Source organism: Pogona vitticeps, chromosome 6, assembly GCF_051106095.1.
Source record: "Pogona vitticeps strain Pit_001003342236 chromosome 6, PviZW2.1, whole genome shotgun sequence".
NCBI lineage: Eukaryota > Metazoa > Chordata > Lepidosauria > Squamata > Agamidae > Pogona > Pogona vitticeps.
The window spans coordinates 1666733-1692089 of NC_135788.1; the positions used below are offsets into that span (position 1 = coordinate 1666733).

Here is a 25357-nt window from a genome sequence, read left to right on the forward strand (position 1 = left end):
CAGTGGTCTTTGCCATCTCATATTAAGGCAAAATGATGCACATAACTTAGATGCATCGTATGCATGAGCAGTCCTCTTTTTAACTTGCTGTTTTGAGCAGTAGGCAGAGGATGGGCAGGATCCCTGACTCTTGTGGTGTCTCCTAATGATTCACAATGGGCAGCAGATGGATCTTGGATTGGTCTGCTTTGTCCACATCTCTACTGGTAGAGTCAAAGAGCAGTGAATGCAGCTTTAGAACATGACACTAAGGATTCTGAAGTATTAATCGGTATTGGCTTTCCTGCTTAAATAGTTGTCGAAGTCCTGTTGCATGGCATAAGCCACGTTATAGTTGTCAATCCACTCTTCCCTGGTTAGCCAAGTATTCCCACCCCAATACATGGGGTATGCGTGTGCATACGAAATCAGGGTGTGCGTGCAGCTCTGAGCATCGTGGAAGGGCTGGTTTGTTTACTAGAGATAAAGGGATCAAAGGTTGTGCTTGGTGTACATTTAGCGATGGGATTTTGGCCAGCATGTGTAATTGGGCGGCTTCAGAGATTGTATTCAGTGGGAGAAATCTTGCTGCTTTCATGGGAAGCCTTGGAACACCTTCAAGCTCGTTCAGATAAATAAACTTCCTGGGAACTCAGCACAGAAACTGGACTTTCTCCACAGAGGTTGCATGAAGGACCAAAAGCAACTGCAAGGAAATCTGCTCGTCCCCAACTGAGCGTCACATCCAAAATGCTTCATGGAAAATACCTCCTGCTGGCAATTTCTGCAGCCTGCCTTCATACAGGAAGCTTCTTTCTGCCATCCTGACCGTCCCGGTCCCTGTTGTTTTGCAGCTTCTTCATCCTGAACCTAACTCAGGCCTGTCAGGATCACACTTCATGTTCCACACCAGTAAGGCCTACGGCTGAGCCACACCACAGTTATTCTGTGGCCAAAATCTCATCAGGCCGTGGGCTGCCTTCTTTGGTTGCTGCGCATGTCCCTTTCTCCCATCCTCTAAAATGACATCTGGGCTCCAGAAATGAGTGTATTTGTTAGAGTTCCAAAGCAGGGAGCTGGCTCATCCTGGAACTCCTAAATCTCGAGGCAGCGATGGACCCAAGACAAATCAGGCTTTGCTCGTCACTGCATTACTTCTGTTGCAATACAGTAAAAAGTTTGAACAGAAGGAAACCACCAAAATTCCTCTGGCATTTTAAAGACTGACTAGTTTTATTTGGTCCTAGTTCTGAAAAGGACGCTCCACTTTCTGCCAAAGGGAATTTTCTGCATTTACGCAAAGGATTGGTTATGTTGTGACATTGCAGGGGTGGTGCCCCTGTGCCATAGACTGCGGAAGTGTCAAAGGTAGAATGGGCTCGACATCTGCACCTGCTGATGGTGCAAACAACACATTTGTAACATGCACTAAAAATTAAAAATACAACCAGTGTGTCTTCCTCTCCCACCTTATGGTCCAAACCCTAAATCTCAGGGTGGTGGGGAGGGAAAGGTGGTACTTCTGCTGCGTTCTGCAGCTCAGGATGAAAGGGCTTGGAGCTACTATGGTGGACTGTAACCTGTCTCTAGGAGTTACTGTCCTTCCTTCTCTTCATGTAACTGGAATGCTGTAACGGGGGGTTTGTTGACCCCAGCAGTCTTCCAGGGCTACAGTTCCCTGATTCTATGGTTAAAGCTCGGCTTTGGCCAGATTTTGGGTACATTAATATGATGGGCTATGACTACAAGAATCCCCCAGATATGTTGGCTAGGCTAGGGAATTCTGGCAGTTCTGTTAAAAAAAAAAAAAAAGAACATTCCCAGCTTGTGGCTCCAGAAGGGTCAATTTATGGTTGTGTTCTGTTTGTTTCCGTCTCTTCCTCTGGTGGCCATAGAGACAGAAAGGGCGCCTTGAAAAATGAAAAGCTGGTGGCAAGAGCCTCGTGGCGCAGTGGTTAAAACGCTGTACTGCAAGCTAAAACTGCTCATGACCTGGGGTTCAAATCCCAGGTAGCCGGCTCAAGGTTGACTCAGCCTTCCATCCTTCCGAGGTCGGTAAAATGAGTACCCAGCTTGCTGGGGGGGCAATGTGTAGCCTGTATAATTAAAAATTGTAAACCACCCGGAGAGTGCTTGTAGCGCTATGGGGCGGTATATAAGTCCAATAAATAAATAAATAAATAAATAAATAAATAAATGCAATCTGAAAGGAGGGATTTATTTGAAACCCAGTGTTAACAGTTCGATATCAAGGCCCCCCCAGAAAGACCAACTAAGTGGGTTTGGACGAAACCAAGTCCGCCCTCTCATTAGAAGCAAACAATGACTGAGCAGAGGTTATCTTCGGACATATTATGAGAAAAGAGGGAGGATTAATTGGGAAACAATAATGCTGACGAAAGTGGGAGGCAGTAGGAAAAGAGGGAAGACCAAAGGTGAGATGGAGGGACTTACTAAAAGAAGCCATGGCATATGCAAGATGATGAGACAGGCGCTAGTTGGCAGAAGGTCGCCATGAATTGGGACGACTGGATAGCCCTTAGTATTTTATTAATTATTTACTTATTTGACCTCTATAAAATAACGACTCAGCCTAGGAAGAGTGAACGACTCCTTCCTTTTTATCTCTACGTGCCACTTCTGTCATTGTACCTTTTCTAATTGGTCCTTCTCGAAGGTGTGGGCGGGGCTCGCTTCGGGCGAAAAAAGCGCCGCGGCCTTCATGTCGTCATCAACCGGCGCTTCTCCCCTTTCCCTGTGGGCGGTTCGGAGGGAACGCTCCCGATTCGCCTTCACAATTTTCTTCGACTCCTCCTCCCGCCCCCTGCAGGAGTGGGCGGGGATGAGGGTTAGGGTAAGGCCGCTTTCGATTGGGCCTTGCGAACTCTCGCCGGGCCCAGCGCATTGGGCCGATTGGCTGCTCGTTCCTCTCGAGGTCACGTGGTGGGGCGGGGCTGGCAGGCCCTGCGCTCTGCTCCTATTGGCTAGCCTGGCTTTTAGCGGCAGGGCGCGGAGTGGGCGTCTCCCGAGGGAAGGGGCGGGGCCGAGGCGGTTTCGGCGTGCGCGCGCCTTTTCGTTTCTTGTTTCTCTCTCTCTCTCTCTCTCCCCCCCCCCCCCCGCCCGTCCGTGTGGGAAGCGGGAGGTTATCCGGCGACGGCGGGCGAGGAGGGTCATTCCGCCTCCGAGGGTCGAGGCGGCAAGAAGAAGAAGGGGGAAGGCGCTGCTCCCGCTGGGCCCCTTCTTTCCTTCCTTCCCTGCCCAAGCCGCGCCTCATGGAGCCCGCCGCCCCGGCCCCGCCGAGGGCTTCCCACCGCCGGCGTCTCCTCTTGCACGACCACCCGCGCTCTCCAACGAAAGCCCCGCGAGCCGAAAGCCCCGCCGCCCGGCGATGGAGCCTCGGCAGCTGCGTTGGCAGCAGCGGCGGCGGCGGCAGGTGAGCTGGGCGGCCTCGGCCTAGGCCCTTCCTTCCGCGCACACCTCCGCCCGTGCCTCAGCCCCCCCCCCGGATCCTCCTGGCTGGCGCCTCCGACGAGGGGGAAGGCCTCCCTCCCCTCGACCCTAAAGGGCCGGGTGGCCGCCATCTTTGGTTGTCGAGAAAGAGGCGACCAACCCATCCAGGGCTTCAGATCCTGAGCCGGGCACGAAACCCAGCAGCAGCCCCCCAGGTTTTTTGGGGAGTTGTTTGCACGGTTTCCGTACCTTTCGCTAGACCTCCCCTTGGTCTGAAGTCTTCTGGCCCCGGGAATGTCCTTACTTTGGCGGGTGGGGTGAGGAGGGGGCCCTAAGAGGGATCCTGGCTCTCCCCGCCCACCTCCATGAGGAGGAGGAGGACAGGACTGTGTGTGTGTGCGTGTGTAGGGGGGAATGAAGGAGGGGAGGCCTAAGGGGCGATTCAGAACTGAGGGAGGTGGCGAAAGATTTGGCTGCTGGGACCTCTTGGCCTCTGGACGAGCAGTGTGTGTGTGTTTGTCTGTCTTCTGGCCTGTCAGCTGGTGAGACCTGGAAATGCGCCCTGTGTTGCCCTGGGGTTGCACAGGAAAGAGAACGCAGAGTCCAAGGAAGTGAGAGAAAGCACAAAACAGGAATAAACCCTAGAATAGTAAAATAATCGAGCAGGAAGGGGTTTAGAAGGCCCTGGAGCCCAACTCTCTGCTCAAGGCAGGAATCCGAATCAAAGCAGATCCAGAGAGAGAGAGAGAGAGAGAGGCGCTGTCTGAAATGGGGTGTTGACCCCATGAAATTCCCCAGGAGGAGGAGGCAGGAAGCTTCAGCCAAGGCCTAAGTGGGCAACTTTTGGCCCTCCAGATGTTGCTGGACTCCATTCTTGTTGGACTTGGAGGGGTTACTCAATGGGGAGGTGAGAGTTGCCGCCCACCTGCCTGTTGAATGCCTTGGATCTAGTAGCCAAGCACTGGAAGGACCGGTAAGATCATAGCAGTTGCAAAATTCCGCAGCCTAAATCCAGTTGCTCTTCAGTTCCAATCCGAATGGCCTAAGCCCCTTGAACCAGCTGCTGCTGAGTGGTAAGTCAAGAAATATGGAGACGCCAGAGACATCTGGTTATTCTCATTGAGATCAGCAATTGAATGGAGGCTGGTGGGTCCTGGTACTTGAATGAGGTTAAACTTCTCCTGGAGGCACTTTATTCCCAAATCTTGGCGAGCTGCTCCGACTCTGCTATATTTTTGCATGGCTGTTTACAAATCATCTTGGTTTTCTTTGTGTTGGGAGCATTGAACGTGATTGTGCTACCTTGAGAAAAAGACCTTTCAAGATAACCCCTCATCCTGATTATGGCTTTCATTACCTTTATATGAGAGGTGCTCTGCTAGGATTCGGGGTTCTGATGGCCCTAAGTCCCTGATAGATCCTGTCTGTACCATTCCCTTCATATGGAGATTAGTTTTTTAAAATGTCAGGCAAAAACAAGACAAAAACAGTGTGACACCTTGATAGACTAGTTTGTTAAAAGGATTCCTGGAGTCTGAGGCTGATGAGTGCCTTCCAGAATGTGGGAAAAGCCTGTATGGCTCTCCTTGTGCCGATGTTCCAATTTAGATCTTTTATAACTTACAAGGTTGTCGGCCTCTGTGCTAACTTGGAAGCGCTGAGTGTTTCAGTCATCCAACTTAGATTGTGTTTTGATTTGTCTGTTATGGGAAGTCATGGCCATGATCCGTGGGGTGACAGTAGCATTTCTGGATCTTTATACAGTTCAAGTGAAAACTGTTTGCAAACCTTGGAAGCGAAGAATGTCAACCTGCAAAGGACATCCTCTTCCGACTCAACAGATTCAGGTCGGTATCCTTCTATCGAGGCGTTCGGTTTTGTCAGTGTTAATGCTTCGGTACACTTGAGTTGGGAAGGCCGTAGTCAAACTGGCAGCTTTACCTGCAAAAGGGCCCCCTGGTCAATGGCGTCAAAGCCACTGAGAGGTCCAGCAGAACCAACAGGGAGACGCTCTCCCGGTTTATTTCCTAGAGTACGTCACCCACCAAGGGAACTAAAGTTGTTTCAGTCCCATAACCGTGCTCTGATGCTTCCTGTGGTTTCTTGATTTGATTAGACCGTAATCTGCTATAGTTTGTAATCTGTAGTTTTTAAAAAATGTTTTTTTTATTCTGGTTTGATGATAAATGATTGCTTAACTTTTCCTGAACAGCTAAACTAAGGTTGGTTGTTACACACACATGTTGTGTTGTCGCAAGCAAGCTTTGGTTGTGTCATCTTTCTATGTGTATTATGGAGGTTACTGAACTAATCTGTGGTTCTCTGCTGTAACTTGTCATCTTTTTCCCCCATGCACAGGCTGCTGCATGGATTCTCCTATTCTGTTTGGTATAAAAGATCTTGAAGATGAAAGGTATGTATCAAAAGTCCCTTCCCCCTTTGCTTTGCTTGTACAGTTGCTCTTGGAGCAGTTTTAGGAATTTTAGAGGTGGTCAGATTGGAGAGTTTTTTCTCCATTTTGATCCAAAAATGAATTTGCAACGTTGAGAGAATATGGATTGCATTCAGAATATTTTAGTACTCTGAATGTTGTTGTAATTATTTTTCTTGGGTTCTTTTGCTGAGGCTAGAGCTTTCCTTTTAACGATGCTCTCTAGGCATCCCTCAGTGTCCCCTAACATCACGAGTACGAATAGTTACACTTTCTGTCCAGGTATCCTGCCTTAAAAATTGCCTCAGTTTGTGAATCCAGGATGCGACTCTTGCTTTCTGTTTTAGGTTTAGAGCATGGCTTGCCTGAATCTGCTTGTGTCACTTTTTTTGCGAGGATGTGGCATATTGTTAACTGTGCATATACGTGGCAAAATAAATGATGTTTGCTTGTGTAGAATGTTAGCTTCAAGACTGAGACAGGACCAAGTGTTTTCTGTACGTGGCAAGGAGCTTGTCAGTTGCACAGTAAAGCTTTAATCCTAGACACACGGGAGAAGCACACTTTGAAAATTTCAGACATTCTGGCTGAGGAGTGTTCAATTGTGGTCTGAACCCTAAGGGGCTACGAATATCGCAGGTACTCCTCCTAATTCCAGACCCTCCAAATAGAACCTAAACGGCAGGCACAGGAAGACTTTTAGAATTGATTTCATTGTCAGGCCAATATACAGTTCTATTCTGCTAGGCTGCCTGTGGTTGAGCATTCGATTTGACTCTGACGCCGGTTTGAGCCCTATGGACGCTCCTTGACTGGGATCTGGCTTTCCAGATGTTCACCATTCTGGAAAAAAAAAACTGAGTTTCTAAGCCTCAGAGCAGGAAGCCGAGAGGCAAAATGTTCAGCATGTTATAACGTTCATTACTCTTCGCTCTCTCTCTGCTCTACTTAAATTTCTGGTGCCCACCTCATCCTAGGCCACCCTCAGAAAAGAATATCTGAAGGCCTGTCTCTGGCCGAATAATCACACCCGAGCTACAAGATGGGTATCTTAACGGGGTGACTGGCCTGCCGTCTGTTGTGAGCAACAGAACGAGAGGTGCCTCGGGGGGGGGGGCCTATGGCTTTCTCATTCTTGGCTCCTCATAGGCTTTGTCAGGCACCCTCTCAGTTTTTAGAGAGCCTTCTAGAACCTGCAGATTCCCCAGGGGTTTTCGCTAGTGCTTTATTTAATTGCTGTTATTTTAATATGATTTTATTTAATGTTATTTTAATGTGATTTTATTCTCTGGATCCTCTTGGGGAAGATGGGAAAGAGAAATGACTGAAGTCTTATCAACGCAGAGAGCGGAGGGGTGGGAGAGGGTCTGGCTGGCTAAGGCTGACCCGGTGCCCCCTTCCTGGCCAGCTGTTAAGCTCTGCCCCTCCCCCACTTTGTTGGGTTTTACTGTGGGTTTGGCTCCTGATTCCTGGTCAGAATAATTGCTTGGATACTGAAATTCAGTATGAATACATTTTAAGGGTCCTCTGTGTGTGTGTGTGTATCTTCTCCTTGTAGTTTTCGGCTACCCATGCGAAGGATGCATTCTCTCCCGGTAAGTAAAGCTTGCGGGGGTGGTGGTGGTGGTGTTAAAGAGCCTTAACTATTGTTGAGTGGTATCATTTTCTCAGCTTTCTAGCCTAATGGGGCCTGGTCAGATTGGGGAAGCCTGACATGTAAAGCTTGAAAAATTCCCTGGCCTCCTCAGTATAGGCTCTGGGAAATTTTGGTTTAACCTCCAGGGATTTGGGAAAGTGCCGGGTTCTGCCGGGTCCCTCCTTAAAATGGCGCTGGTTTGGAGAAATCTGAGGCTGGGACCTTGGAAGATGAGGTCGATAGACGAACCTCTGCATGAGGCATAAGCTCAAAGTGTATAAATACTGTACAGTGTTGCCCTGCTTGACGATGATAATCCGTTCCAGCGAAATTGCTGTAGAGCAAAATCATCGTCAAGCGAAAGTAAAAAACCTATTAGAATGCATTAAAAACCGGCTAATGTGTTCTAATGGGGGAAATACCCCATCGTCCAGAGAAGATCCTCCATAAGGTGGCCATTTTCTGATGCCTGTATAGCGAGCAATCAGTCCTGAAAACAGCAGGGAGCCATTTTGAAAACCCGACGATCAGCTGTTTTTGATCGTTGTAATGCAAAAAACCAGTTCCTGAAGCAGGGAACTGATTGTGGTCAAATGAAAATCGCCCATAGAATCATAGTTTTGCGATCGCAATAGCAGTCGCAAAAACATTGTCATCAAGCGATTTCGGCGTATAATGAGGTAATCGTCAAGCGGGGCACCACTGTATGTATTCCAAATGGAACCTGCAGCAAAAACACAGCCAATGTCTCCTTGTTCTCACAGGGCTCTCGTCCTGGTTTCAATTAGCTGTGCATTCCAATGTGGGACCCTCCTCCCAGTTTTGTCCGTTCCTGTTTTCAAGCTATATGCTGGGGGTTAGGGGTGGATGCCTGCACCTGTCCCTTTTCTCTCTAAGTTCTTGGTTTCATTTCTGTCAATAGGCACCACCTTGGTCCACGGTGGGAGTGGGGAGGGGGGGATCAAGTGACACAAGGTGGAGCCTGTTGTGAAGAGGGTTGCTCTTGTCTTTAAAGTGCCATTTTCAAAGGCTAAGGTCTTCTAGCTTTATTTTGATGGTCAGTGCAGGGCTCAGCGAAGACATGACAGGATCAAGTCGAATCAAGTTCCTGTCAGTTGCTCTTTGAGACAAATTGGAGGGGAGGGGGAAGAACCCTGACTCTGGATGTGCTTTTTCTCTACTGTACAGCAAAGTCTTCTGGGGTGCAGTCCGGCTCTAAAAAGGAGCTCGTTGGATATGCTGGGCTGTGACGTCTTCCAGGCCTGTGGCTCCGAGGAAAACAAAGAGAATGTGAGTTCATGTTCAGATTCCGAAATGGGAGAGGGGGTTGTAATATCACAAGTGCTGGCAAGAGTTTAGGGAAAGCAACCTTAACGTTCCAATGTCTGTCCTTAAAGGAGCCCTTTGAATTCAAGAAGCCGAAAAAACCCGCTTCTCGCAGTTGCTTGCGTACTTCTTCCCTTGAAGAACAAACGGATCCTTCCGAGTTGAGGCAGAAATCGAACACTGCGTTTATAGTACGTATACCATGGTCTGGGCTTGGGGGAAATGTGCGAAAAAAACAAACAAACCAGTGCAGAGCAGGGGGCGGGGTTCTGGTTCTCGCAGGGTCACCCCTGGCAGTAGTACGGCTGACGAACCACTGTGTGCACAAAACACAGGCTTTCTTCAGATACACAGAACGGATGCCAGTCTTGGATGTGATGGATAGAAATTTAAGATTTCTGGCACTGAGATGCAGAAGGGTCAGGAAAAGCTGGTCATAAACAGAGCCAGCTTTTTCTAGCCACGAGACACAAGACTCCAGTCTCAGGATAAACTGTACAAGCGGATTCATCCTAAGCTTGTACGTTTCTGAGATTGGTTAAACTGTAGAGAAAGAAAGGATCATACACTTCAGCCCCTGCTCAGGAGGCACAGCCACTGAAGTATAGAGCATTTTGTTCCAACAATAGTCCAGCTTTGCAAGATGACTCCTTATCTTGTTCAGAATTGTTTTCAGAGGTTTGCTAAAAACCTGCATGTTAGAAAAGAAGAGAGAAAGCCGGCTTCTGAACCTCTGTTTAGTGTTGAAAGCATGAATTTGGAAGCAAAGGTAGGATATATCTAGACTAGCAAGAATAGATAGTCATGTAAGTGAAGTGCTTTTTTAAAATGCTCTTTGTTTAATGTGTTTTTGGAATGGTTTAAAACAATACTTATCCACTGGTTTTTAAAATGTGGTTTCTGTTTTTTTATATTAAAATTTTTATAAATATTGAGGGTGTTTTAAATTTTTAATATTGTTCAAATAATGTAAGCCATCTTGGGTCCTCGGGCGGAGTATACATATTCTGAATAAATCACGATCCTAGTTAAAATCTTAAAATGTTCTTTGCTTTAGTTTCATACTGGCAAAGCTCCTAAAAATGACGTTGAAAGCTACAGCCCAGTGTTTCTGAAGCAGCGTTCCCAAAAAGGCTCTGGAACAGATGCTGATGAAGATGATGGGTTCTTAGAGTTAATGGATGGTCAGGATGACACGGTAGGGACTCATTATTGCTTTTCGAACATTTGGTTTTTTATATGTAGGGAGGCAATGCTTTTTGTTGCATCAGCAAATCCTCACCCCTGTGAAAGACTGACATATTTTACTTGGTATAAGCTTTTACGGGTTGCTGGGGAAGGGCTGACTCGCTGGGCAAATGATTGTACACAAAGAGGAATAAAACATTCTGGGATGGGGGAACGGGAATACAGACAAGATTGTTCCTATAACAGTGTTTGTTAACAGTAGCAGTAGCATGGCAGGACGTTATTGTTAATGTGGGTTGACTAGAGCGCATACATATAATCCCTGTTCAAGCTGCAAGTGGCAGAGCTGAACCTGATACAGATAAGTATCAGTTCTGAAAAATCCTGGTGGCCGAACAAGGTCATACTTGCTGTTTTTCTCGCTGGGAGGAACAAAACTGTTCTTATTCCAAACCTGGACTGGACGCTAAATAATTAATTTCAATTAGGATACCCCGAGCTGGCGTTCTGGGACCTGTTTGGAGAGAACACCTGGCCAGAAGCCACCAGCAAAGCCATAGAAAGGGCCCACGTATGAATTGGTGTGGAAAGATTCCACACAAGCATCCGGGGATCTCCTACCAACGCTCCTCAGACTGAAGAAGCGGCTTGGAGGAGGAGTGAAACGTTTCAACCTCACAAGAAAGAAGGCCAGTGGCCATGACTCCACTTCCAGATAACCACACCTGGAGGACTGAGCATCTTCCCAGATGGGATGATCTTATAGCACCAAATTCCAGGTGCAGGGAATCGTGACCGCCTTCTTTCTTTTAAGTCTTCCGGCATGGCTCTCTTGATCACAGCCTGAACTTAGACGGAGCTTATCCGCTCCACAGTTCCAAATTTTTTTTTGCCTGGGTTAATCTGCGGTTCAGGTTCATTGATTGATTGATTTAATTTCTATACTGCCCCATTAGTGCAAGCATGACTCTGGACGGTTTGCAAGTTAAAACCTAAAAGGAGATGTTCTGGGAATTACACTGGGTCAGAAATGGCATTGTAATTGTGCTCTTTGCCCTTTGAAACTGCTGCACAGGGTCCAGCAGTGGTGAAGAACGAACCACCCCACCTCCTCTTCGTTAGAGAAGGGGCTGTTACTTCATCAGCCATTATCAGCGCCTGGGTAGACTTCTAAGACACCCAGAATGTTTGCTTAACACTTGAGTAACTGTTGTACCTATGTACAGGTATGGGTTTTCTGCCCGATAACTGATCAGGAGGATTCTTTCCTTTAGAACGATGACGAGAGGCCTTCTAACATGGCAAGCCTCTGGACTTCTCCTCTGGTTATGAAGAAGGAAGAGGACGCCCACGTAAGTTTAGCTGTAATCTCGTGAAGGTTGAAGAAGAGCATTTAAAACAGAACCCGCCGTTGCTTCCAGTGTAGCGTACAGCGCAATCTATGCCTCACGCATTGTGGCTCCCAAGCGATACTGGTGTGTTGCACTCGATATGGAGAATGTGGTAAATGACTTCTCCAGTAGTGTAAATTCTCAGAGCCTCGCTTGTCTCCTTGGCAATTGGATTTCTGCCCTAACGTGTTTTCTGGTCTCTGCCCGTGGCCAGTTGAACATTCTGCCTGAATCTGAACAGCCCCCATCATTCCCCCATAAAGGCGCTTCCATAACCGTTTCAGTTTTTTTGGGTTGCTCCTTCGGCATCCCCATCTCTCTCCAGGGGGAGCTCGGTGGTTGTGAGCTGAGCAGCGGTCTTCCTCCTTTGAGGGGAACCGGCTTGCTCTGCCGGAGGATCAAATCAGGTGGGAAAGTGACCGTTTGCGGCCAGCCTTTCGGCTGATGCCTTGGGCGGCCTGGCAGGGCTCACGCTGCTCCGTTTTTTTCTCTAGAACAAGCAGTCCCAGGTGTCGCGCATGGAAGGCAAGTCCTACAGCGTGGCCAAGCTTGCCCTGAAACGAATGGAGAGGTGCCAAGAAGAGAGTGCGTCGGGTTTCAGCAAGAGGAGGCGAAATGCCAGCGGAGCCCTTCCCGAAGAGCAGACGGTTGGTGGCTGAGAACCTTGCGTGCTGGGTCCTACCGGCTGAATTGCCGCGTACTTGTATAAGGCTCGAATCTGAAGTATAGATAGCACACTGGCCTCGGGGTGTGGGTGTCCCCGGTCCAGTTGGTCACAAACCTTCCCCCCAATGGCTGTGCAGAGAGCATCTCTGATTGGCCTGTGCTCCTGTCCTGGGTCTCAGAAAAGGGGGCTTGATGAGCAAATGGGAACCCAGGACAAGTCCCTAGGTAGGCAGCCACTGTAACGGACGAGGCCGGTTCCAGGCGCCTGTGCTCACTGATGTCTAAGGACATCGAGAAGGGTCTGGAGGAAGACCCGACAGGGAGGTTAGGCATGGCGACGGGAACCTTCTTTCCATCCAGAGTCATCTTGCCTTGGAGCGATTGTGCGCACGTGGTGCCATAGTCGCTTCCTCCTGTCTCTTGAGCATCTTCCTAGAGAAAGAGAGAAGGAGAATGGTGTGGTGGCGAATCTAGCTTTTATTGCTCCCATTCTTTCTCTCTAACTTCGCCTACTTCCTCCCGCCTTTCATACTGGAAAGGGGCAGGTCCGGCGTGTGCAGGCTTTTCCAGCAGCTGCCACGCCTCTTTCCCACCCCTTTCCCGGGAACTCCCAGGCGCAGCACCAGGAAAAAAGAACTCCCCCCCGCCCGTCTCTCTCGGTCCTCCTCCCAGCAGGCTTTTGGAATTCTTTAAAGTTCTCACGCGGTCCTTTGGTGTCCTGCCTGGGTTCAAATGTGAGGGGGTGCTCTGAGCACACGTCTAGCCCTTCCTCTGCTCCGTATCATTTCTGCATAGGATCCTTCTGTGGATGGAGTGTGGAATGGACCCTGCCATTGGCTTCTCACGTCTCTTCTTTTATTTCTGCAGAGTTTAGTTGTGGCTGGACCACAGACCTCCTCTTCCTCCTCCTCCTCTTCTTCCTCAGCAGAGATCGAGAACATTTTGGACAGTGATCCAAGGGACCTTATTGGAGACTTTTCAAAGGTAACGCGGACTCCTCTCCCTCGCCCCCCCCCGGTGGTTCCTCAAATGTGTGTCTTGCCGGTCCAGCACTTCTCCTCTGTGTTCTGTGCTGAGTCTCTCCTGCTTTCCTCCCTCTGAGCCGGGTTCTCTTTTGACTGTTTAGGGTTACCTTTTCAACACTGTAGTTGGGAAGCATCAAGACCTGAAGTACATTGACCCAGAAATGGTAAGTAGAGCATGGTTCACGTTGCGTGGCTGTTTGCTTTGCTCGAGTGCTAAAGAGTTTTGGGTACACGCTTTCCGAGGAAGGCAGTTTGGGGAGGGGGGGGAGGGTTCAGGATTTACCGGCATGGCTATGCTAGTTTCCTAGTTAACGCGCAAGGCTGCATGAGCATACAGACTGGGACAGTGGAGGTTTCATGTCTGACTGTCATTTCAGATGGTTGCCGTCTTGAATGGAGAGTTTTCGAGGTTCATTAAGCAGTGTGTGATCATTGACTGCCGATACCCCTATGAGTACGAAGGAGGCCATATTAAGGTATGGAGAGAGTGCTGGCAGGCAAAGTTGGCATCTCAAACGGTGTGGGTGGTAATTTTTCACATTTGCCAAGAATGATTCCAGATGTCAGGCAGTCCAGCCTGATTTTAAAAGCCATGGTTAAAGTTATGTATTTATTTTAATTTTTTGAACTTCTAGACCACCCGTCTGACCAATGGTCAATTCTGGAGGGTGTACAACAGTAGAAACAAACTGTTGCCACATCTATCATGGAATGTACAAAAAGCTAAAATGAATGGGATAGCTTGTGAAGCAAAGCAAAGCACGCTGCTTTTATATACTGCTCTGTAGTGCTTAAAGCATTCTCTGGATGGTTTACAATTCAAGTATGCAGGCTACACATGGCCTCTGCCCTCCCTAACAAGCCGGGGCGCTCCGTTTACTATCTTTGGAAAGCTGGAGAGCTGAGTCAACCTCACACTGGCCACCTGAACCTGCCAGGATTGACCTCAGATTGTGAGCAGAGTCTTTGACTGCAGTGCTGCCGTTGAACCACTGTGCTATGGAGCTGCTTGTGCTGATGAAGGCCTTGGGTTATGGCTTGGGCTGATGTAGGCAGGCAGGAGACGTGTCTGTGTGGGGCAGCTTGAAGCATGCGATCACAGAGGGAAAGCGCTCATTCTGTTTTAAATGTTGTGGACGTCACTAGCCCTTCTCTGGTGCCCCTGAGAACGGAGGTGTGGCTGGTGACGATCAGAGGGGTGTGTGTGTCCTTTTCTGCAGCAAGGCCTCCATTCTACAACGCCTTCTCCCATTCCCTTCTCTCAGTTCTTGGCTCCTCAGTTCCTTACTGTGGTTGTGTTTGTGGGTTGGAGAACATTGGGAGAGCAGGCAGGCATTGTAAAGAACGACTGCCTCAGCCGTGCGGAGAGATTGGAGGCTACTGTGTGGGTGGTCGTGAAGGAGCTGCTGACTTCATGGCCCCCTTATATTTAAATGGGGAATGAAAAGTTAGCAAATATATATAAGCTGTTCTCTTTTTATGTGCTAAAAGGTCTGGAGTGCTCTGGGGCCAGCAGACAGGTGGTAAAGCCACCGTTTGGTGGGGAGGGTGATGTCTTTGCCCTCAAGCTGGCCACTGATCTGCTTTCCTGCCTGTGACTTTTCCTTTCCAGGGTGCCATAAATCTTCACATGGAAGAAGAGGTGGAAGACTTCCTGTTGAAGAAACCTCTCGTCTCGTCGGACAACAAACGGATCATTATAGTTTTCCACTGCGAGTTCTCCTCGGAGCGGGCCCCCCGCATGTGAGTGCGTCTGAGGCTTTGTGCTCCTCGCCGTTGCGTGGATGATGATCTTTGCTTTGTGTGCAGCTGTTCTCAACAGCTGGTGAGCTCAGCCCGTCCACGTACCTTAGCTCTGGACAGGGGACAGGGTTTGTGATGGCTTGTGCCGTTGCACAGAACATGAGATGTGACACAACTCCCCACGTCCCCAGAAGGACTGGATGGCTCTCTTGTGTCAAAAGTCACCACCTCAGATGGATCAGGTTGAACCTGACAAATGTGAATGCCGAATTATTGGGATTGGAGGGGTCAAGGGTTAGAGTCATGGTCCAGAGACTTAGTTTAAAGGAGGTTGGCTCAGGAACGGTTTTGATTAGGAAGGAAGGCCGAGCTTTGTCTCTGCGTAACCCACGCCTTTCCCGAAAGCTGCCCTGAAGCTTTGTCACGTGACCCTCTTCCTGCTAGAAATGGCACCGGTCTACGTACCACTTTGTGAAAGGCGTGTTCTGAACTCTCTTTCTGCTCGTTCCAGGTGTCGGTTTGTCAGGGAGAAGGACAGACTCGGCAACGAGTACCCTTTTCTGCACTACCCTGAACTCTACGTTCTGAAAGGGGGCTACAAAGACTTCTTCTTGAAATGCAGAGTAAGCGTCACTTCAGTGAATCTGGCATTTCTGTGGCTTGTGTGCCCTTCAGATGTGGGTGATTCCGGTCCTTTGAAGCATCCATAACCTGAGAGTGGCCCTCATTAGGACCGGAGAGGGGCTCGGCCTGAGCTCTTGGGAGGGACAGGGGTTGGCAACATGGATTAAGGGTCTGGCTCGGCACCCTGCTTCAGATGTAATGCCAGACCGTGTGTTTGTTCCATTCTCCCCCCCCCCCCCCCCCACCGCCTTGCTGGCTTGGATGCGACAGGAAACAGATCTGGCCAAACCCGGAAGGTAAACCTACCCGCTGAAGACTGCTTCTCAGATTTTGGAGCCAGGCATAGCTTTTTACGTGTATACAGTGGTGCCCCGCATAGCAAGGTTAATCCATTCCGGATTAACCATCGCTATTCGGAAGCATCGCTAAACGAAATAGAAAAACCCATTGGAACGCATTAAACTTCGTTTAATGTGTCCCAGTGGGCCTCAAATTCACCATTCAGCGATGTTCCTCCATAGAGCAGGCATTTTCGTGCCTTCGGTAAGCGAGGGCAGGGCGAGAAAACGGTGCGCGCGGCCTTTTTGGGTCTTCCGGTGGCCATTTTGGAACTGCCAATCAGCTGTTCCCCCGACATCGCAGTGCGAAGATCGGTAAGTGAAATGCTTACCGATTGTCGCAAAGCGATTTTTGCCCACTGGAGCCATCGGTATGCGATCGCATTAGCGATCCCAAAAAACGGATCGCTGTGCGAATTCGTCGTTAAATGGTGCGCTCGTTATGCGAGGCACCACTGTATAACTCATGTATTTGGCATGATCAAGAAGGATTTCAAAGGCCTTTGAAGCTGCTGCTTGCGTTTTGTTAGCTCCTTGCAAAGTCCTCCAGAGATGCTATAAGACAGTGGTCCCCAACCTTGGGCCTCCAGATGTTCTTGGACTTCAACTCCTAGAAATCCTGGCCAGCAGAGATGGTGGTGAAGGCTTCTGGGAGTTGCAGTCCAGGAACATCTGGAGGCCCAAGTTTGGGGACCGCTGCTATAAGAAATCCATCTTGACCCTGGCCCAACCTCTAGGGAAAGATCATTGCAGGCAGGTGGACTGCAGGCAGGTGGAGACACCAGCTCCCTCCCTTGCCCGGCCTTTCTCTTTATACCGAGGGTGAAAGAGGTTGGTAATATGTGTCCTGGTGGTTACTCCTCTGAGGAGTTGGGCGGGATCCGTTTCAGACAGGTTGGATTTTTTAAACATTTAGTTGAGCATCTAAAAACAGGATACGGGTCTCATCTCGTTAGATGCTGATTTGCAGAAATGTTTGAAGTGGAGGTGGTCCCGGGGCTGGCTCGTCCTTTTTAGCGAAGGGTGCGTGGGGTGCAGCTCCATAAGGCGAGGCGTCTCTGGCAGGTTGCCTGGTGGCCGATTGTAGTCCCACCTTGGGGAAACACCTCCCCCCGAAAGATCCCTCATGTAAAAACTGCCATTTCTGGAGGATTCCAGGAGGGGAAATGGATCTTCTCCCCTTTTTAAATATTGGCGATGGTAAAGATGTACCTGGGGGAGCACCAGGCAACCCACTGGCCTCAGCCACAGGCGCGTCGTCCTTTAATCGCGCAGATCTTGTGAAAACATAACGGGGAAGCTTCTCGACTTTCCGCCTGGTGAGTGTATTAGTGGCAAAGGCTGTCCGGGTGGGTTTCAACTTCCTGCCTACGAGAAACGCCAAAAGCGAGTTGGAAAGAGCGAGTGTGGCCGAGATCAGATGCTAAGGAGGGTTTATGCATCCTGGAGAGCCTGTGGGGATCTGGTTTGCACGGAGCACTCCAGTCCATTACAGGGGGGGGGGGCGCACTGTGGGTGTTGGTGCGACGTGTACAGCCCGTCTCTCCTTTTGTGTCCTAGAGTTACTGTGAGCCCCTGGGGTATCGCCCCATGCACCATGAAGACTTCAAGGAAGACCTGCGCAGGTTTCGCACAAGAAGCCGGACGTGGGCCGGCGAGAAGAGCAAAAGGGAGCATTACAGTCGCTTGAAGAAGCTCTGAGATTTACACATGGAACAGGGGAGATCGGACTCCCCTTCCCTTCGGGACGCCCTGTGACATTCTGTGACCCTCGCTGCCGGGTGTCCCGGGGAGAGACGGCTCCTAGGACGCCTCGCACTTTGCTGTCCGCTCCCTAGTAACCAGAAAAACAAATGGGGAGCCGGTGGACTGCACCGCTCGAGGTCCCCACCCCGGGCGTCTGCCTTCCTGCCTGGGAATTGAAGGGTTTGCTGTTTGCCTCTGCAGACCGTCGTCATAAGCAGAGTAGACCGGGGGAGGAAGGATGATGGAGAATACCTTGTGGGGTGTTAATCGTGAGATTATTTTTTTAATGTGGATTTTAATATTAAGGTTTTTTTATTTAGTACTTGATGGCTCTCCACGCTTTTAATTGCCGTACAGTCCAACGGAGCCCAGTTGCTCTGTGTCTGTATCGCCCGGAGGGTGCCAGGGTCCTGTTTGCTCCAAAGGGCAGCTGGCAGGACGTGGGCAGGCGAGGAGAGAAAAAGGGGAGCATTCCAGGTGCCGGAAGAAACTCTTTTGACTTCTTAGGCTTTGCTACAAGTTAGTTGGCAGTGGCCAGTGTTTGAGAATCCTCATTTGCACCTGGTGACCAGGCTGAGGTTTGGGGGAAGTGAAACTGAACGTTGGCAAAGGGCTCCTGCCTCCACGGAGACGCGGTGTGAGACATTTCAGCTTGTCTGTGAGAGTCCAAGGGTCTGTGCATCTGGGAGAGAGCGGCCCCTGATCTTTGCTCACCCACATTTTACCTTCTATAGGTGTAGTGCTAGACTGTGGCTTAATATCACACGCTATGCAGCCTTTCAGTATTATAATGCAGTTTGCATCGAAGCATTTGGGCCCAGGGCATATAATTTTAGGGAAATACCTTTGTAAGCTTCAATTTTCTGTTCTCGTTTGGTGTCAGTAACAACCTCACCCTGCGAAATGTTATAATAAGAGGTTGTTTGGTAGATTAACCTGAACTGTGTTGGCTTTGAATGGTTCTGTCTGATATTTGCACAGATGTTTAGAGGAGGCTGGTGGAGCTGGTCCATCGGCTTTTGAGTCATGCTCCAGATCGGCACCAGGTCTGGAAACGCCACCCAGGCTGCCTCTTTGTGCAAAACGAACAGCCTTTTCTTCCGAAATAGCACTTAGGCTTCACCCTCTTTTCATCCATCAGTACCAAGGAAGGGGCCGTGCCGAAAGAAAGCTTTAGAACGGGCCAAATGGCCATAGCACAGAGTTTGGCTGTCCCCCCCCCCCATCCTTTGGAAAGGAACCAGCTGAGTCCTTTAAAAAACAAAAACCTCTTAGCTGGCTTCTTTGCAAGAATATTTCCCCAAAATGCTTCTTCCTACCTCCCCAAAACATACTTCCTGGCATTGAAAGGATGCATTGTTTGTTTAGGTTGCTGTTTGGTTTTTTTTTAATTGGACAATTGCACACTCTCCTTTAAGACTAGGAGAAAATGTGCTTTTCATGTCCTGCAAATGTTTTAAAGGGGGGAGAATTTAAAGTGACATGAAAGGGTCCATCAAGGAGCTTCAACTGACTGTGGCCTCAGGGAAATAAACAGCCCAATACCCAAAACGCTGTGCCTTTTTAATGTTTTGTCTTTGAACAGCCGTTTTAAGGCATGGTCCCCAGCAAAAAGAAGACCCCCCCACTTTCAGTTATCCTAGTCCTAATATTTTTAAAACTTTTGAATCGTGTGGTTGATGCAGAACTTATGGAGAGTTGGCGTGTATTACTAACTTTTAATCCTGGTGGCAGTTATTTCATAGTGGGGGCTATGGCGCCCCTCCCGAATGCCCAATGACCTCTCCCTTGCCCGTCTTTCCACAGTTAGTATGGAAGGACCCAAATCTTCTTGCTTAGCTACACTTGAGTAATGCGAAGGGCATGGCTTTTGAAAGCAAATGACCTCAATCTTAAAAAAAAAAAACACACTATAATCCCAGATCAAAATCCTGTTGCTTAGCTTAGTAAATTGCACTAGAGTAGATTCAGCAGTCCACTGGGGATCTGGTGAGTCAACTCTAGTTGGCTCCTTGATTCAAGTGGACTTACTCTAACTGTGACTTGCTGTTACAATAGGCCCCCAGGAGGAGGAGGAGGAGGAGTTGACTAGCCAGATTCAGTGGGCCTAAACCTAGTGCAAGTTGCTCAGCAACAGGATTTGGGCTGCTTTTTGTTGTATGCTGAGATCTGCGACTCGGCAGGCAGCCGATAAATGTCTACAAAGGTTTCTTAGTTGGAGGCCGTTTGCCTCCAGAAGTTACTCCTTTTGAGCCTCTGTGCAGGAGGATTCTGGCCCGCCTCTTGGGACCTCTTTCAGAGGAATGATACCTCCTGTGGCTTTTTGGTGAAGGGATAACGGATGGGGAACCAGACGATGGGGCTTCTAAGTGGCTTCTTAAGAACATCTGGTGGAAGATACCAAACCGTTCATTTGTTCATTAAAAAAATATCTATTACTTAACCAACAGTTCCTTACAAACATCATTTGTGTACACGAGCGTTTGTCCTTTCTGTCTATGTTAGACTTCCTAGCACAGTCATTATGTATTTTGGGGGAGCTGTGACTGGTACTTTAAATTAGTGGCATGCAGCAGTTACTTGGTTGACTGGTTTGTTTGGAAGCCGAGCTGAGTCTCTCCACCCCCCCCCCCCCCGGGCTGCTCAGTGCTTCAGTTATCAGCGTGTATTTTATGTACCCCGGCTACACGAGCCGGGCAGTCGCCAGCGGGAGCGGCTGCGGGTGTTCCAAGATCCAGGTAGCATCTTCTGCGTTCATCTGACCTTAGAGTTGGAGGAAAGAGATGTACTTTTTGTCATTACTCATTCTTCCTGAGGTCCCCACTGTGCTTCTCTTTATAGAAGGCGATATGCTTAGGGCCCCCTCTTAGATGTTTGTTCCGGAACAGGATTTGAACACAAGTCACTCAGATTTTATCTCCTTCTCGATGGCACCTGTTAGAAGTTCTAATTGAAAAACAGCAGGAGGCAAGACTTCCCCAGGACTTGCTCCCCTGAAGTCTTCGAGGGCAGAGCTCACCCTGCCGGCCAGCAGCTGATCGTCCTGGGCCAGGATCATGGGAGATGTAATCTGGAAGACGCTAAGATTGTGGAAGGCCGGAGCGAGGACTTGAAAGGCGAAGGCGTGGCAATTGGCAGGCAAGTGCTTGTTCTTCGTGTTCATTCACCAGAAGGGGTGTGAGAGGATTGTCTGGAAACGATGGGTCCTTTAATTAAGGCCATCAGAAAGGTAACGAAGAAGCGCAGGAGAGAGCAAGGGTGACGGCACCAAGGTGGCGTGCCGTGTCAGGCCTGGACTGCCTGCCCCGTTGTGCAAGTCTTCCCCCTCATTCATGGTGTGTCCTGTTCCCCTTCCAGCCCAGCTCTGGAGGCGCCGAGGTGCTCAGCCCTCCTCTGAGCCGGCTAAAATTGCCGGGTGTTTCTTAATTTATGAATGCTGATACTTTTGGCCGCCCTCATCCAGTAAGAGGCCTCTGCTCCGTTTGGGCGTGGAACCTTTCTCCACCACCCCCCACTTCCCGTTAAGCCAACTCTTTGAGAATGAGACGATGAAATGCAGAGGATGGGCTGTGTGGACGTCAAAGGCTGCCTGTGCACCCGGCGAGCAGGGCAAGGGCCCTCCCTTGCCATCTTGGGAGAGAGAGGGGGGCATCGTTGGGTCTCTCCTGCTGTTCCTACAGATTGCGTACTGTCATAGTTTTGCCTTCCTTTGCAGCCCCCAGATGCAAATTTATATTTTTATTCCTTTAAGGGAATGTAGCCTTTTAATTGTCTTTCTTTAATTTCAGTTTTGCTTGATAATTGAGAAATGAAACTGGTAGAATGTGTGATTAGCCCTACTTGAGCAAAGTTTACCTTTGGCTCCCCAAGAAGCTTTGGCTGACGGCTGGAAGGGAGTAGATGTTTCGCTGATCCCTCATGTCACCTTCACCAGGTGCTCTTGTAGGCTGAATCCTCGGTTTGTGCATGTCCTGCTTTTCCATACATTTCTGCCCAGTTATTTATGGGTTCTAGCAGAGGTTGTCCACCCCCGGGGCAGGGTGGGCCGCAGAGACAGACCTCCTGCCCCCTCCCCACGGAGTGTGCGCTCCGCCTTCCTCAGAGGCTCAGCTGGTCCGCGATCCCAAAAAGCTTGGGGACCGCTGGGTTATAGAAAGTTAACAAGATGAAAAATCACTGCCATATCGGCTTATGCCAGAGCAGCCAGGAAATGATGCTTCCTCCCAAACCGCTTCATGACAGTCTTTCTTTTAATTGGTGTGGAAATACAGAGAGGAGGAGATCTGCTGCCTTTGAGGAGGATGTTTTCTGTGAGCAACCAAGGTCAACGTGACCCAAGGAAGAAACAGCCTTGCAAAGCAGCAATTATGCTGCTCTGGGCTTAAAACGCCATGAAGCCCCCCCAGGATGGGGCTTGGCCATCTGTCTGGAGCCATCTGCCCCCTCGCGTCTGCCCCTCTGCTTTTCGGAAGAGGAGAGAGAGCTGTATCTTTGCCAGGGTCCCTTGTCCCTGAGAGCAAGGCTTCGGCAGAGAGGGCTGCAACCCCTCGGCCGGTCTTCTCCTTTTCGGAAAGGCGCACGGTCATCGGCCAAAGGAGAATCTGTTTCGACACTTCAGTGTTTTGTTCTCCCCGGAGAGAGGTGGTCACTGCAGTCTCTTCTTGCACCCCAAACGAATCTTGCCAGGGCGGGTGTTTTCTCATGCTAGAGAACCGTCTTGACATCTTTGTTTGCAGAAAACAGCGCTTAGGAACCGATCCAAATTGCCTGAACTTCAGGAAGAAGCCGTTATATTGTTTGTTTTTTAACTATAGATGGTTGTTTTTAATTTGCTCTTCTACATCAGGGTAGAGCTCAGAAATTAGTAAAAAAAACGGAAAAAGGGCAAAGCCTGAAGAATCCAGACAGCCAGTTCTGGGTTGGATGGTTTTTTTTTACAGTTTTTTTGTTTATTTTAGTTTTTAGAGTTGTGGAGGGAGTAAGAACTTCCAGGATCCTTCTAGTTTCCTGAACACAAACTCAGGTGTAAAAAGGATGTTTAAGAACTTTCACTCGGGGCATTACAGGGGCTCTGGGAGGGCCCAAAATGTGCCCCGGTGGGAAGGATCTAAGCAATCCTAGCTTGCCCACACGTGTCCTCTGCGTGTAACCAAGAGCAAGCTTATTTTTGGTCTTTGGCGCCTAACCTAGCCGAGACGGGAGCCTCTGCTTACACTGGACTTCCGCGAGCTGTAGAAGCAGCCCAGTTCATTAAAACTTTTTGGGAGCAACGAAAGGGGCTTAGCCTCAATAGTGATGTACGGGGGGGGGGGCTCCGTGGCCGGAAGAACTTGGGGGGGGCAAACCAGCACTGAAGGGACTTTTGTCCTTGGGACCCTCCCGGTGGGCTTCCTAGTCATACTGGTTTGGCTTCTGCCAGAAACGGAGGGAGGGGGGCCTTCAGTCTGAGCAGCCTGGCTTCTCCCCCTTTGCATTTAAGAATGTGCCAGCAAACTTTTAATAATTCAGAAGCCTTGTTGCGAAAGGTCCTCTTTGTTCTGGAACATTGGGCTTGCTTGGATCGATGGTCAGTTCCGTGGAATCATCCTTTCCCACAGCAAGTGATTTCATCCGGGCCCCTCGTACTGGGTAGCCCTTCCAGAAACCAGCTTCGTGACCTTGCCGGGGTCTGCAGAAAAGTGCATCATGTCCTTACAATGGAGCTCCGTGTAGAAAGAGGCAAAAGGACGACAGGAAGAAGTTGTGGCTGGAAAGGGGGAACCGCCAGAGCGCCGTGACTTGCAGGTAGAGGTGCATTTGGAGAGGAAATGAAAACCTGGCAGAGCTCAACGCCTTGAACACAACAGTCGTTCCTTGCTCATCATCTTGGAAAGAGAGAGAGACGAGCGCCATGTTTAAGGCCAATAACCATTTAATTTCCCTCATGCTTTCTGAGTGACTGATAGAGCACTTCTATGCATGCTTTTTTAATAGAAAGTTAAGTAGTGGTTTGCCCTGGACAGGGTTCCTGAGGCCTGGGTTCAAATCCCTCTTTGGCAGTGAAACTCCCTGGGCGACCGTCTTCCAGTCTCACTCAGCATGACCCTACCTCACAGGTTTGCTGTGCAAAGAGGCAGGGAGGAAGAGTGCTCTGTCTGCTGCCTTGAGCACCCAGGGAGAGGTAGGACATAGATGAAAGGAATAATTCTATATATAGAAACTTGGTCGTTGCTACGTGTTGTCAAGTCACTCCCGGATTTATGGTGACCCTATGAATGAGCAATCTCCAAAAGATTTTGTCATTAACAGTCTTGCTTGGCTGTTGTAAATTCAAGCCTGTGCTTCCTTGAGGGAGCAGGTCCATCTCGTCTTTGGTCTTCCTCTTTTCCTGCTGCATTCCACCTTCTCTCAGCATTATTTCCCCCCCAGAAAATCCTGTTTTCTCATGAGGTGCCCAAGGCAGGACAGCCTCAGTGTCAATCTTTTTGCCTCCAGAGATTTAGGCTTGATTTCATCCAGGACCCCATGTGTTGGTCTTTCTGGCTGTCCAGGGTATCCCATCCACAAAGCTCTCCTCCAGCACCACATTTCCCACGAATCAGTCTCCTACCTGTTATTATTGACCACACACGTTCACGTAGCCTGATAGTCTTCCGTTCATTGAAAATGCTGAAGTGTACTGAAATCCTCTATTATTATTTCAATTCCTGGGAGTCCTGTAAAGGCACGGGATGGAAGGCTAGATCTTCTGTGCCTCGAAAGAAAGGGGCCCCGGACTGCTTTGCCCTTTTTGTTCTGTCATCGTTGTTGGTCCTGCTCAGGAGATCAAGTGGGCTATGCGGTCGTTGCTGTTCTAAATCTGCAGATTGAAATCCGGGCTAAAGCCAGCTTATTCCTTAGCAAGACTCTGCGGGAAACGTGGCCCATGCATTTAGATTAATGCCTGGGCTTACCCTCTGACCTGCCATTCCAGTGTTCCAGTGGCAACAAACAACCTATTCCAAGACTAAAAGGACAGTGCCATGACCGGCGAGACTCTCTACAGAAGAAGGGGCGGATGGGCGCTGTTCCGATGTACCGTAGAGATCCAAGCGTGGCCCCATGGCCGGATCTTCTGCATTCACTGGTTCCGAGATGCCTCTGCAGTTTTGTTTTTTAAAATGAGCTCTGAAGCAGGTGGGTGCCAAAAGCAGGCAGTTTAGAAGTCAAGGCCGGTCAGAATGGGGTTTTATTGAAAACAAAATAGAATGAAATGGAATTAGTATTAATGGTCAACATGAGGGCCACAGCTTTCGGGAGCAGCCTTGTGGGACGCCACAAGGCCCTCCCATCCCTCCAGAATCCTTTTGCAATCACATCTTGAGCTGATTGAGCTTCGGGAAGGCGCTGCCGCTCAGAGAGAGAGAAATGGCGTTCTGTCAAGACTGGTCCCAGGTTCAGCCCCCACTCTTGCTTGTTACAAAGGAGAGGAAGTAATAGGCGTGGGAAGAACCTTTTTCCTGTCGGAAAAGGAGCAAGACTGGGCAAAATGGTTAAACTCAGCATGTTTTTATGGAGGGGCTTCTATTCGGAGAACCTGGTTTATGTCATCTTCCCCTCTCCCCCCGCCCTGGCTGCATTTAATCCTAATTTCTGCACTTAAAAAGGTCTAAAGGTAAAGGTTCCCCTTGTCATTGAGTCCAGTCCGACTCTAGGACGCGGTGCTCATTTCCATCTCCAAGCCGTAGAGCCAGCGTTTGTCCAAATACCGTTTCCGTGGTCACGTGGTGACTAGACATGCAATGCCGTGACCTTCCCACCGAGGTGGTACCTATCTACTCACATTTTTACATGCT

At 49.3% G+C, this 25357-nt stretch overlaps 1 protein-coding gene across 2 annotated transcripts; it reads left to right on the forward strand.

The window, feature by feature from the left end:
* Positions 1-3023: 3023 nt before the first annotated feature.
* CDC25A (cell division cycle 25A) lies at positions 3024-19094 on the forward strand. 2 transcript variants are annotated; one of them, XM_073002725.2, is made up of 15 exons: positions 3024-3412; positions 5194-5276; positions 5788-5842; positions 7419-7455; positions 8685-8786; positions 8894-9013; positions 9880-10020; positions 11285-11362; positions 11896-12048; positions 12935-13051; positions 13194-13256; positions 13470-13568; positions 14705-14835; positions 15347-15458; positions 17358-19094. In XM_073002725.2, exons 1-15 carry the CDS (start codon positions 3252-3254, stop codon positions 17496-17498), a joined length of 1593 nt encoding a protein of 530 aa, XP_072858826.2. In that variant the 5' UTR covers positions 3024-3251; the 3' UTR covers positions 17499-19094. The 2 variants fall into 2 exon arrangements, with proteins under 2 accessions (XP_072858826.2, XP_078234514.1); XM_078378388.1 differs by having other exon boundaries at positions 3114-3406; positions 5191-5276.
* Positions 19095-25357: the final 6263 nt, after the last annotated feature.

What these genes read in the sequence shown, in the direction of transcription:
- CDC25A (XM_073002725.2), top strand. Translation starts at nt 3,252, where the DNA reads ATGGAGCCCGCCGCCCCGGCCCCGCCGAGGGCTTCCCACCGCCGGCGT. An exon ending in TTCCGACTCAACAGATTCAG is followed by an intron (nt 5,277 to 5,787) that starts GTCGGTATCCTT and finishes CCCCATGCACAG; the next exon opens with GCTGCTGCATGGATTCTCCT. An exon ending in CCCTTCCCGAAGAGCAGACG is followed by an intron (nt 12,049 to 12,934) that starts GTTGGTGGCTGA and finishes TTATTTCTGCAG; the next exon opens with AGTTTAGTTGTGGCTGGACC.